Source organism: Rhinolophus hipposideros (assembly GCF_964194185.1).
Source record: "Rhinolophus hipposideros genome assembly, chromosome: 9".
In the NCBI taxonomy this organism is placed as follows: Eukaryota; Metazoa; Chordata; class Mammalia; order Chiroptera; family Rhinolophidae; genus Rhinolophus; species Rhinolophus hipposideros.
Window position 1 is genome coordinate 80841798 of NC_138055.1, and position 12802 is coordinate 80854599.

Below are 12802 nucleotides of genomic sequence, written 5' to 3' on the forward strand. Positions count from 1 at the left end.
CTGCACAAAGACACATTTATATTACTTGTTGAATCTAGCTATCTTAGTTTGTATAATATTGAATATTGATTTTAAAAGTGTTTTACTTACATTATATTCTTTTATTTTTATGTCATCTTTTTGGATTTGATCCTCAAGTTTCCTCTTTTCCTCTTTCATTGTTTCCAATTCTATTTTCCAGGTCTCTTTTTCACTTAAAAAAATAAAAATGACAACAGAGTAAACCTAATAACATATTTAAGTGCAGGAAGAGATAACTTTAGATTATGGAAATTTAAATAAAGTTTTCATAAAACAGGAGGCATCATAGCTACTCAGTACCTAGTAACACAAGAAAGTCAAAATTCCATTCACAAAGGATTTAGCCTGGAAGTTGTATTTTTATTTAATAAATGCAAGGTAAAGACATTATCTTATAAAATCATTTTAATTATTCCATAAATCATCTCTACAATTGTTACAACATAAAAATTGCAGCTGAATCTTATAAATGTTTGATTAAAAATAGAAAATCATTATGAAAATAATCAATATGCCAAACTAATTGTGGAAATTAAGTTTCAATATTCTGACCTTACTTTTAAATTTGAGTCAAATACTTGCAAAATATTTAGCATACAAACAAGATTAGAAGTCACTAGACCTAAGAGAAGGTGTGTCAGACACCTTTCAAGAGATTGCCTACCCAAGAGATATTCCAGTTATCTGCAATCTGCTTGGCATAAACCAATTATGGTGTCATCATTCTCTCTGCCACTGAATGGACAGTTCATCAGCCCAATTCTAGCTAATAAGATCTGAGTCAAAGTGCCAAAGGACTCTAGAAAAAATTTTTATCCGAAAATAAAAAGTTATGTGGAAAACAATGCCCCACTTTTTCAATGGGCCAAATGGTTCCATCTTCTTTGAACTCCTATATGTAGTTTATAACCACAGTAGATAATATGATCTAGCCCCTAACACCCCTAAATATGACCTACCATTTAATTGGCTGTGGGTTTCTCGTTAGATCAGATAATAGTCATCCCTAGAGTTTAAATCACCTTTCATCATGCATTCTAATTACTACTAAGGAAGTTGTTCTATTGTGGGATGGCAGAGATAAGGAGAAATGCATTAGTTCCCTATGAAAATGTAGGAATAATTATCATGGTGATGATGAAAAATGATGCTAACAGCTGACACTTACAAGGTGTTCATATGTGCCATGACATTTACGAAATGCTCAAATATGAGCATTTTCATATAATTCACTTGTTTCAATAACAACCCTATGAAAAGGTATCACTATCACAGAATTTTATAGGTACGTAAACTGAAGACTCATACAAAGCTGAGGGGAAGAGGCAGGAGGGAAGGGTTAAACAAAGTATCTAAATATTTTTTATGTTACTTTCATCATTAATAAGAATAGCCTGCAATTATATTTATAAAGTTTTGCTAACACTTACCTTAGATATTCTTTATATAGTAAGCTTTGTTGATGACGAATTACTGCAAATTTTCTATTATAGTCTTCAAGAGAATCATCTAAATTCTTTAATTTATTTTCTTTATATTCTAGTTCCTAAAAAAGGGTTTAGAAATAAGAATGAAAAAAAGCATCAGAATACATATTAAATTTGAAGGTAGAAATTCATATTCTGACAAGATTATAGAACAATATATAAAGAATAGTCACCAAAACCATAAGCAGTACAGATCATTTCTATGATTATTTTGAACATCTTAGTTTAAGGCATATGGAATGAGGCCATATATGTAAAAGAGCAGTCCTTTAAAACAGGTACAATTAATTTTTTGCATATACGATAGTTATAGTCACCACACAAATTGTCAGATACAATAGCTGCAAACTCACCTCTAGTCAGACCCACACACCCTTTTGTGAACATATAGTACATACACGTCTCCCCTCGAATTATCTTTTCCCCTCGATTTATCTTTTCCAATTATTTCATTTCAAAGATGAAGAAACTGAGACTTAGAAAGATTAAGTTACTTACTAAACATTAAAACTCATTAGCACTACCCTTGGCAACCATTTCTTAAGCACATATGCCAAGTTTGGTGCCAAGTGCTTCACATACATGCAGACGCAACACTGGAGGTCAGATGTCTGACTCAGAAGGCCTTGCTACTTCCCTCACTCCATGCTGTCTTGGATTGAGAGTCCAAATATCCGTTTTACCCCTGTGAACAGGTTTTCGGATTGCCAGTTGGCGCTCTTTATTCTACCACAGTGTTTAACACGATTTTTACATAAACATGGGGGGAAAAAATGAATGTAATCTCAACATGACAATACCATAATGCCATTACTTGGTGACAGTGTCCCCATATTACAGATGAGAGAAATCATAGAGTGCTAAAATTATGAATTTAAGGTTAATATATAACACAAATTATAAAGTAATGCTCTAATAAGTAAAGTTGTCCCTTCTTGACTCAGATAACATACAATTTTATTATTCAGAAAAACATTAACATAATTTCCAAATATAAACAAAAAAAATTGATAATCTTAACTCCAGCGTATTCAGAAATGGATTATCTATAAAGAGAAACAGAAGTGCTTATAAATCAAAAACAGTTTCATTTACTTTGAACACATCTTTGTAATTATACTGCAACGTATGTGATGTTATAGGCATTCACGCTTCAAATGAAATTTTGAAAAGCATCTCTCATTAGGCCATTAATAACGACCATGATACAGACGGCAAAACTGAGAGAGAAACACAGGGCAAACAGTATCCTTTAACTTGCTGATGGATTAACTAACACTTTATAGGGTTAAGGGAAGAAAGAGATAAAAGAAAATTTGGTTTAAAAGCTTTTTCTTTCAGTTAATACAAACAAGGAACAATTTTAATCATTATACGAAAAAGCTATCAGATTTTATTCATTTGAATTGCTTTTCCAAAAAGCAATGAACAAAAGGGCTGAACTCATTTACACATTACTACCTTATAGCAGCTGCATATTATTCTAACTGTCAATCATACATTTGATATGAGTAACACTCATGTGAACAAGATGTGTGCGCAGCATGCTTCTCGTGCTGATGAATGGAATAAAATGCTTTTATTCATAATGTTCCATCTAACATCAAAATCCATTAAAATATCGCACTGTTTATATTCTAATAATGCATGACTAAATTTTAAAATATACTATCAATTATTTTGTTATTCACATGTAAAATTTTCACTACCTGTAGGATATGTATTAAATATTCATTCAGAGCATTAATGATAGTGGCACTAGATGGTGCTATCCCATCAGGTAAGTCCAGTCCTTTAAAAACAACATTTGATCCTTCGGATTGCCGTAAAAGACTGATTTCTTTTTCAAGATGATCTACCTGGAAACAAACAGTTCAGCAATGAGATTCACATCTCTTACACACAAAGAAAGACAAATTTAAAAGCAGTAACTTCCACTTCCACTGAATATTTTTAAAAAGTAGGTAAATAAATGTCCCGCCAGAGATTAATTAAACCATAATTTAATTTCTACTTAGAAATGCCTAGTATACACTTAGAATTTTTGTATTGTTTTATGGGGCACTTGTTTTTCCACTTCATTTTATAAGAAATATCCAAACAGGAGTTTTCTTAATGTTGAAAGAAATTAATTCAAGGGACATTTTCTCATAAAGTAGTCATTTAAAAAAAAAAAAGTTTCAGCTTAAACCTATGTTCGTATGCTTAGTGCGTTTTCTTTTACTTGATAAAATCCTCACCTTTAAATTTGCCTTTGCCAACTGCTGAGAATAATTTACAGCCTCCTTCCGAGATTCCCTGAGCTCCTGTCTTAATTCTTCATTCCTCCCAGTAAGTTGATCAACTTGGGCTTTCAAATGCAGATTAGCATCAAAGATTCCTTGTGCATTCTTTGATTCTATAGCCTAGTATATTTCGATTATATTTAAGAAATGTGAAGAAAAACATTTAAATCATGGGGAAAAAAATGAACCTTTAAATAAAATTTGCTTAATTGAAGCATTTTACTATTCCCATTGCCTTGATAATAAAAAAGTATATGCCAAATCTGTTTCTTACTTATGAATTTAAACTTATAAAACTGTAGTTTAACTTACATCAGTATTACCAAGCATAGTAATTACTTCATTATAACAATTAACAAGCAGCTGATCTTATAGACTGGTAGACTAGTAAAGCAACTGGACAGGAATAAGATGACTCAGGTTCAAATCTTAACGAGTCTCTGACTAGCTGGGCAAATGACTTAAATTCTTTATACCTTAGCTTCCTGATCTCCAAAGAAGAGGAAATAATGTTAGCTCTGTCCACTTTACAATGTTTTTATACAGCCAACATGAGATGCAGATGCTTTGAAACCATGCAGCATCTGACTTTAAAGCATGAGCAAAGGAATGAAATAGCTACTACATTCAATTAGGTGAATTTTTCATTGTGACCTCTCCTCAGTTGAAGCATACATGGCAACAGAAGCAAAGTATAATAACATAGTATTATCCAAGAGTGCTGGATATGCAAAAATAATGTGAAATATTAAAATATCAAAATGGCTTCACTGGCCCTAATTCTCCAACAATGGCATACATAAATATACATGTATATGTCTACCTAACACATACATATAAATATATCTGGACTTTAAATGAACTATATGGAACAAAACAGTTAAATGCAAAGTAAAATTTCAGGAATGAAGGTAGAAAGACAAAGTGGTAAGATGAGTAAAACCAAATGTAATCTACTGAGGAGGGTGATCTGGGATTTAACTGTAGGCAGCAGATTTACACAAGTAGCCCTTTATCATAAGGAGGTAAGAGCAGGCTGTGTGGAGTAGTAAGTCATACTAATTCTAGGGGATACTAAGAAGACAGAAGTAGGTGTAAGGAGGTACTCTGATGGACAACAAGTTAGTCTAGTTAGTTATCTTGCTAAGAAACAGCACTATGTTGTATTCATGTATTTTGGTAAAATAAGACTGAATTAGATGGTGATTAGAGGCATTGAAAAATGTAGCACTAACCAGAATTGCATGATCTAAAGTGTCAATGGTTCTGAAGATTTCCTAGAGGTATATTACGCCATTTGTGAATTTTAGCCAGGGCACATAAATCAGAAAAAAAGAATGACAACCAAGAATAGAAGCAGAGAAAATCTATGGAAGCAGTGGTCCAGGGGAGGCCAGAGGCTGTCAATTAAAATAGAAGTTAGAATTTCCTGTGCTATTCATTCTGTTTGTATTTGGTCACTAAGTAGTTTCCCTTAGCAAATAAAGTTTGATCTGAGACAGTATTAGTAGTGGGTAGCATCATAGACAAAAGATGTTCACATAAGAAAACATGAAGAATTATTTCAGACATTCAAAGAAGCAGAAGCAAAACAATCACCAACCAGAGAAGGAAAGTCAGAATGCATAACATATAGAAGGAACCAAATGGTTCTCATAAATTTTGTTGAATGATTTTCTTGCCTCAGGAAGCTTTTAACATACCAGTATTCTCTCCTTCTCATTCTATCTCTCACTCCGTTAACAATACAGTGCTAAAAAAAATCAGCTATTGACTAGTTATCATTAAAAAAGCAATTCAATGAATGAGAATTTTTTTGCCTATTTAAACTAAGCACAAATTTGGGAAACAATATAGTAATGTATGCTAAATATGTTCAGATTATGTAAATTACATATTAAGAATCTGAATCTAAAATGTGTATTTTATTCAAGTTTATGTAACAAACACGCATTAATACTGTTAAACTTTAAGCCCCTATACGGTAAATATAAATAGAGTATTACTTCATGCCTAAAATATTTTCTTCAGCAATGTTTAAGTCTTTAAATATTTAAACTATTCTTACTACACTCTATTACACTTCTAGGTTTGTGGCAAAAGATCTTACCATACCTACCCTCCTACTTCTAACAATACAGAAACAACTACTTAACAGTTCTAGAAAATTTAAAAAAAAGCCAGAGATTTTGGAGGGGACTAGGAATTTGAAAGACAGGACCAGCAAGGAGTGAATTTACCATTTTTAAGGCTTTACTCTGAGGGCAAGCTGCAGCCTGTCATCTTTCTGGCCTAGAAAACCAGAGGACAGGTCCCAAAGACATAGGTAAGTGAGAAGGGAATACCAGAGGGGAAAAAAGCCAATAAAAGGGAGTTCCAAATTATGCGTAAAAACTCTCCCTGGTCTCATGCTGATCTTTGAAACAGAAGAACGGAGATGACAGAGGAAAACATCAGTGAATTCGAAGAAAATTAGTATCAGTTATTCAATTAGGGGAAAAAAGATAAAAAATTAAGAGAAAAAAGATGAATAGAGTCTTAAGGACCTATGGATAATATCAAAAGGTCTAACATGTTTCACTATAGTCCCAGAGAGAATGGGGAAGAAAAATAATTGAAGAAATTAATGGTGGAAAACTTTCCAATTGTGGTGAACAGCACAAGTAAATAGATTCAAGAAGTTGAGCAAACCCCAAACAAGATACATATACACACATATATAAATGCATACACACACACACACACACACACACACACACACACACATACCCTCTAGGCACATTAGAGTCAAACTGGTGAAAATCAAATGTAAAGTTTTGAAAGCAGCCTGAGAAAAAAATGTCCTTCGATAGATGAATGGATAAAGAAGTTGTGGTATATATACACAATGGAATACTATTCGGCGTTAAGGAAAGATGATATAGGAGCATTTGTGACAACATGGATGGATCTTGAGAGTATAATGCTAAGTGAAATAAGTCAGACAGAAAAAGCAGAGAACCCTATGATTTCATTGATATGTGGTATATAAACCAAAAACAACAAAGGAACAAGACAAACAAATGAGAAAGAAAAACTCATAGACACAGACAATAATTTAGTGGTTACCAGAGGGTAAAGGGGTGGAGGGTGGGTGATGAGGGTAAGGGGGATCAAATATATGGTGATGGAAGGAGAACTGACTCTGGGTGGTGAACACACAATGGGATTTATAGATGATGTAATACAGAATTGTACACCTGAAATCTATGTAAATTTACTAACAATTGTCACCGCAATAAATTTAATTTAAAAAAAAATACACTTTACATACACAATAACTCAAATGATACAAATGTGTGATCAGAAACTATAGAGACCAGTACACAGTGGAACATCTTTAAAGGCAATGAAAACATTAATATGAAAAAATAACTTACATTAACTAGTCTTTCAAGACTAGGGATAATTAGAGATGTTTCTCCTCCTTTAACATCAGGATCTTTCTGCATTTCCTTAATAGCTTGCAATATTTCTTTCATACCTTCTTCAAGTTGTTTATTTTCTTCAACTAATTCTTTTACTAAAACGACATATTTTTCTTATTGAATGAATAAATCTTTTTCACAATTTACAATATTTTATAAAGATGACAAATATTTCATATACAGTAAAAGTACCATTTGTAAAACACAAATGCAAAAAAATGTACAAAAAAAGTTCAACTATAAATCCAATGTATTATATAGTTGAGCTAAATTATACATCTATTGAAATTATATGCATATACATATCTCAAAGCTCAAAGAAATAAATCACAAGCATACTTTGTCTTCACTTTATATTAAATTTTTAAAAATTTGTTTACTTTCATCAGAGAACAAAAAAAAAAAAATTAATGATCACAAAAAATTCAGACTAAGAATATTCTCTGAAAATAAATATAGCAAAGCAAACCAAAAGGATGGATGAGAAAAAATAATATCTATACATTATGGAGGTAATAAAGGCTAAAACACATTAGAAAACAGAGAATGTTTCAAAGTCCTTTCAGATCCATGATTTTCAGTATAGGACAAATAAGTATAGAAAAAAAAGAGATGATAGTAACTTACATTTATTCTGAAATTTGGCTATTATTGTTCTATTTCTTTCTAAATCTCTTTCCTTTTCAATTAGTTCTCTTGAAAGAAATTCATTCTGAACAAAACATAAAGAGAATAAAGTTTTTTTAATAAAATTATCACAATAATTTACAGTTTCAAAGTTTTAAAAAAGTTTGATCAGCTGAGGTTTAACATACCAAAGCTATAGAGACATAGCAGCAGTCATAAAAATCAAATAAAATCTAAAATGTAAAACAGATGGTGATCCCCCTCCCGCCTCCTCCCTCCCCCGACACCCATGGCAAACAGCAAACATATAATGAAGGTTTTTGTCTTTGGTACCACGATCATCGGTTTTGATGGTCTGCCTTTACCCTACCTGCTCTGCCTGGCTCCTATGACGTTGAAGCTCTATTTCTGCATTTCTACTCTGTGTATCCTTGATCAATAAATCCTGTGCTATGACTTCATTCTAAAGAAATATTTAATAAATTAGGCAAGCCAATGAGTTCACATCAAATGTACTGCATTTTTAGAATTTAAAAAATTAGAAAAAAAAATAGAATGTGCATAATTTAGTGTTAATGTGCGAACATGGAAAAATCTTATTATAATTATTACTTATAGAACTTTTTTAGAGAAGTAATCAAAAAAAGAGTTAATGGAACAGCAATCCCAGGAATGTAATTTGGAGGAAATCTCACCTGAGATCTAAGAAATACTAGTTGTGCCCGCAGCTGTTCTACAAGATTTTCAAGTGGATCTATCTGAGATAACTGTGATTGGGCAGTAATAGGCAGATGGTCTGGAAGATTAACGTCAACTGTACTTTTCAAAATCTCTGCCTGTAAGGGTAATTCACTTTCTCTTAAGTCTTCTTTCAAACTGGTTTCCGCAGATTTTATTTGGGGATCAACCTGTGCATCTTCTGATGTTGCTACTTGTGTTTTATCCACATCAGTTTTATTATCATAAATTTGTTGAAAAAATATTGCAGATTTTTGCCTAAGTGATAACTTCTGCATTAAATCTGAAGCTATTGATAAGGCTTGTAAAGATGAATTGCTTTTTTGTGTGAAATTAATCTTCTCAAGGGCCTGATGGCTTCTTGATACTTTCTGCATAGAGTTGTCAGAAAGAGAGTACAAGTTGTCGTTTATTTCTTCATGACTCTCCCTACTGAAGGTATTGACTAACGATTCTAGATTTCCTAATGGTTGTAGACATGGTGCTGTAAAAATCTCCCTTATTGTAATAGTTTCTGGAAGTGAATTATTATTTTTTACTTGTATAGATGAAGAATGTCTAGTTAAAGAGACAAAAGGATCCACTTCACTTTCTATACTATGACGAATTTCCGGTAACATTCTTGATGATCCTATGGTCACATTCTCTTCTGGCTCTTTCTGATGTGACTGTGGAATACTGAATGATGCTCTCCTATGCAGCAGCTCTATTTTATCTGAGCTCCTAATCTGTATTCAAAGTAAATAATGTCTCATTAATCAATCTTTGCATCAACAGGTTATTTAAATAAGAAAATATAGAATTTTTAATTTAAAAACTATAAAAAGAAGCACTGTCCAAAATAAGATAATGGGGCAAAAATGAAAGAACTGCTAACATTTTCTTTATTCTCTGACACAGCAAATACTGGTTACCTTTGACTGTGCTTCACTCATGTTTTTGAGGCTCATGAAATCAAATTTTCTTTCTCCCATTCTATTCTCTTGAGAAAGGTTTTCTGTTAAGTAAAGGTCCTCAACAGATCCTACATATAGAAGATACAACAAATTAGAAACATAAAAAGAACTCTCCTATTATTCCAATAGTTTAATTCATAAAAACTAGAACCAAGTTTTAGCCCAAACAAAAGGCAGAATAATTATTTCCAAAATCCTTGATCCACATGCAGCCCATAAAACCTTTTCTGATTTAACTCACTTTTAGTAAGATATTAATATGAGACACTAATATGAATTGTATCTTCTCTATCATTCCTTGTCCATTCTATATATTAAACTGTTTAGTATATTAATAAATTATGAAGTTTTGCCCTTCTAGAAATTTTTTGATATACCATAAAAACCATAATGCTAAAAAACAAAAATAAATAAGTAAAAAACACTATTATTCATAGGTAATTATGGAGTTGGGCCAAGTTAAAAAAAAATTCCTTCTCCACAGTCTTCAACAGTCATTAATAAATTTAACCAACCCTTTTCTGTATCATGTAAGATAAACAAACAAAAATGTTAATTTTTATTCAACAAAACATTATATAGTAAAGAATAATATACAAAGAAAGTTTTCAATGCATACTTCTCTTAGGAGAAAATATTAATAGTAACATACATTAACAAAAATTATTAAGTTTTATCATTGCTAATCACATAATATTGGGATTGTCTAGAAATTAATAGAGACTTTACCATAAATTTTCCAAAAGTCCATGATTCTGAAGTTTTTTGTTCACTTGTTTTATTGTTTTTCTTTTTTCACCTGTTTCAGATTTAGGACTGAACCCAATGGCACTCATTCATATACTCTTCATCAGACCATTATTTTCATTTATTGAACTTGTAGCACAACCATGGTAATATAGTGATAATATTTCTAATACACAGAAAATTTCAGATCCAGACAATTCATTTTTCAATGATTCTTTATTTTTAATTTCTATTAAATTTATTGCAGTGACATTGGTTCTTAAAATTATATAGTTTTCAAGTGTACATTTCTATAACACATCATCTATATATTGCATTGTGTGTACCACCCAGAGTCAGTTCTCTTTGCATTACCACGTAATACGACCCAGCAATTCCTCCTCTGGGCATCTACCCCCAAAATCTGAAAACATTTATCTGTAAAAATATATGTACCCCTATGTTCACTGCGGCATTATGTACAGTGGCCAAGACATAGAAACAACCAAAGTGCCCTTAGATAGATGAATGGATAAAGAAGATGTGGTGCATATATGCAATAGAATATCACTCAGATGCAAAAAAAGATGACATACTGCCATTTGCAACAACATGGATGGATCTTGAGCTTATCATACTCAGAGAAATAAATCAGACAGAAAAAGTCAAGAATCACATGACTTCACTCATAAATGGGATATAAAACTGAAAGCAACAAACGAACAAGACAAACACACACACACACACACCAATCATACACACAAACAACAAGTTAGTGGTTACCAGAGGGGGTGGTGGTGGTAGTAGAGGGAAGAGGGGGCCAATGATTCTATTAAAGGTTTGAAATAACTGAGTATACCTGAAGTGGCAACTCTTCTTCCTTTTTCTTGACCCATTTGGCGAATTTTTCTTTTCAGATCAAGTCGTTCTTCTTCTAGACTTTCAATCTACAAAGTATAAACTATTAGTATATATATATATTTTTTTAGTTCAAGCAGGAAAAGAACCAATTGACTACTGTACTTGCCTCTTTCAAAAGAATCTGGTTTTCAGCTCTGTACTGCTGCTGTTTTAACCTTTTACTATGTCTAAATTCAGTTAAATCAATCATTGTCTTTGGTTCAAGGCCTAAAATATAAAGTAATATGATTAAAACCTTTCAACGTTCAAATTAATTACAAAAACTTCATATAGCAACTAGTCATCACCAACCAAATGGTTATAATTTATTTATTCAGCATCACTAAAGAACGGGGTACCGTTTATGCAAGAATTTCCCAGGTGCTTGAATTGTCACCCGCCAAGTTTAAAATTTGCCACAATTATTAACAGTGATTCTGACAAAATATATTAGGATCTGTTTTTTTCTCTGTGTTTGGCTGTAATAGAGGTACTATAAATGTAGTAATTCAGAATAGAAGTTTTGGAATAAAACAGAATTGGGTTCAATTCCCACTTTCAACTATTACGTAAGTCGTAGGGATAATACCGTGTGTGTGTGTGTGTGTGTGTGTGTGTGTGTGTGTGTATATAAATATATATATATATATATTTTTTTTTATTGGCTTTTTGTCAGGGCTTTAATAAAATTAACCTAAATAAAATACTTAGTGCAGTGCCTGGCACATAGTAATCATTATTAATATCAATATCAGGAATATTATCTAAATAATGATTTCATTGTATTTGATAAATACCAGTTAATGCTTTCTTAGAATTAAAATGATCACCTGCAAGAACTATTCTCTAGAGAAAGGAACAGTAAATATTTTACACATATTATTCATTTGTAAAATAGTGTCTCCCACTGTGCCCATCACCTAGCTGCCTATTACTGCAGCAGCTGTGCTCTGACAACCAGAAATCAAGGTTGTCTCAAGTAATTACGAACCAAACTTTGCAGCCTTTAAAGTGCAGAAAATCTGGTGTATGTGACAGCTACCTGGATGGCTCCGTCATCTTTAGGAACTTCTAGACTGGATTTGGCTGTGATCTGATAGGGCAAGTTATCAGAAGTCTAACCTGAGGTCCTGGTGTAACTACGGATCCTCGTTAGACACTTGTTTAGAGAACAGTTTTAGCAGATGATCATTTTAATTTTAAGAAAGCATTAACTGGTATTTATCAACTATAACAAAATCATTATTTAGATCTTTATTTTCATTTTAAAGTAGTAATTTAGATTGGACTGTCAGAACTTAACATTCAAACTAGTAATATTCACTAATAAACTGTTTATTGAAATCAATATATAACTCTCAAGTTATATTTACTAATTACTTCTTAGAATCAGTAAATTATAAAAGACAAGTACTTAAAAGTCTTCAAAAAGTTTAAACAGCATTTCTAAATGTCCTCATAAATTCATCTCAAACAAGAGCATTTTGCAAACTAACATGGTTCAGATGGACCCTACTTTTTGTGAAAAATCATTTAAGGGTTAACTTCTAACACATGGTATTAACTTAGTAGACTTTCATTTTTTAAACAAGCAG

The 12802-nt window shown here is 32.0% G+C and overlaps 1 protein-coding gene across 8 annotated transcripts in view; it reads right to left on the bottom strand.

Moving 5' to 3' along the window:
* Window positions 1–12802, bottom strand: part of CEP290 (centrosomal protein 290) — a 91574-nt gene that overhangs the window by 53672 nt on the left and 25100 nt on the right. For 4 of the 8 annotated variants that reach the window (XM_081058295.1, XM_081058296.1, XM_081058297.1 and 1 more), the window contains 9 exons: window positions 11335–11435; window positions 11167–11254; window positions 9540–9649; window positions 7888–7972; window positions 7213–7355; window positions 3749–3913; window positions 3218–3367; window positions 1452–1567; window positions 91–193 (listed from right to left, as the gene is read on the bottom strand). In XM_081058295.1, the coding sequence (XP_080914421.1) occupies window positions 91–193; window positions 1452–1567; window positions 3218–3367; window positions 3749–3913; window positions 7213–7355; window positions 7888–7972; window positions 9540–9649; window positions 11167–11254; window positions 11335–11435 (1061 nt within the window). Of the gene's footprint in view, window positions 1–90; window positions 194–1451; window positions 1568–3217; window positions 3368–3748; window positions 3914–7212; window positions 7356–7887; window positions 7973–8257; window positions 8351–8582; window positions 9354–9539; window positions 9650–11166; window positions 11255–11334; window positions 11436–12802 lie in introns of all 8 variants that reach the window. The other 4 variants (XM_081058294.1, XM_081058298.1, XM_081058292.1 and 1 more) reach the window with 3 other exon arrangements.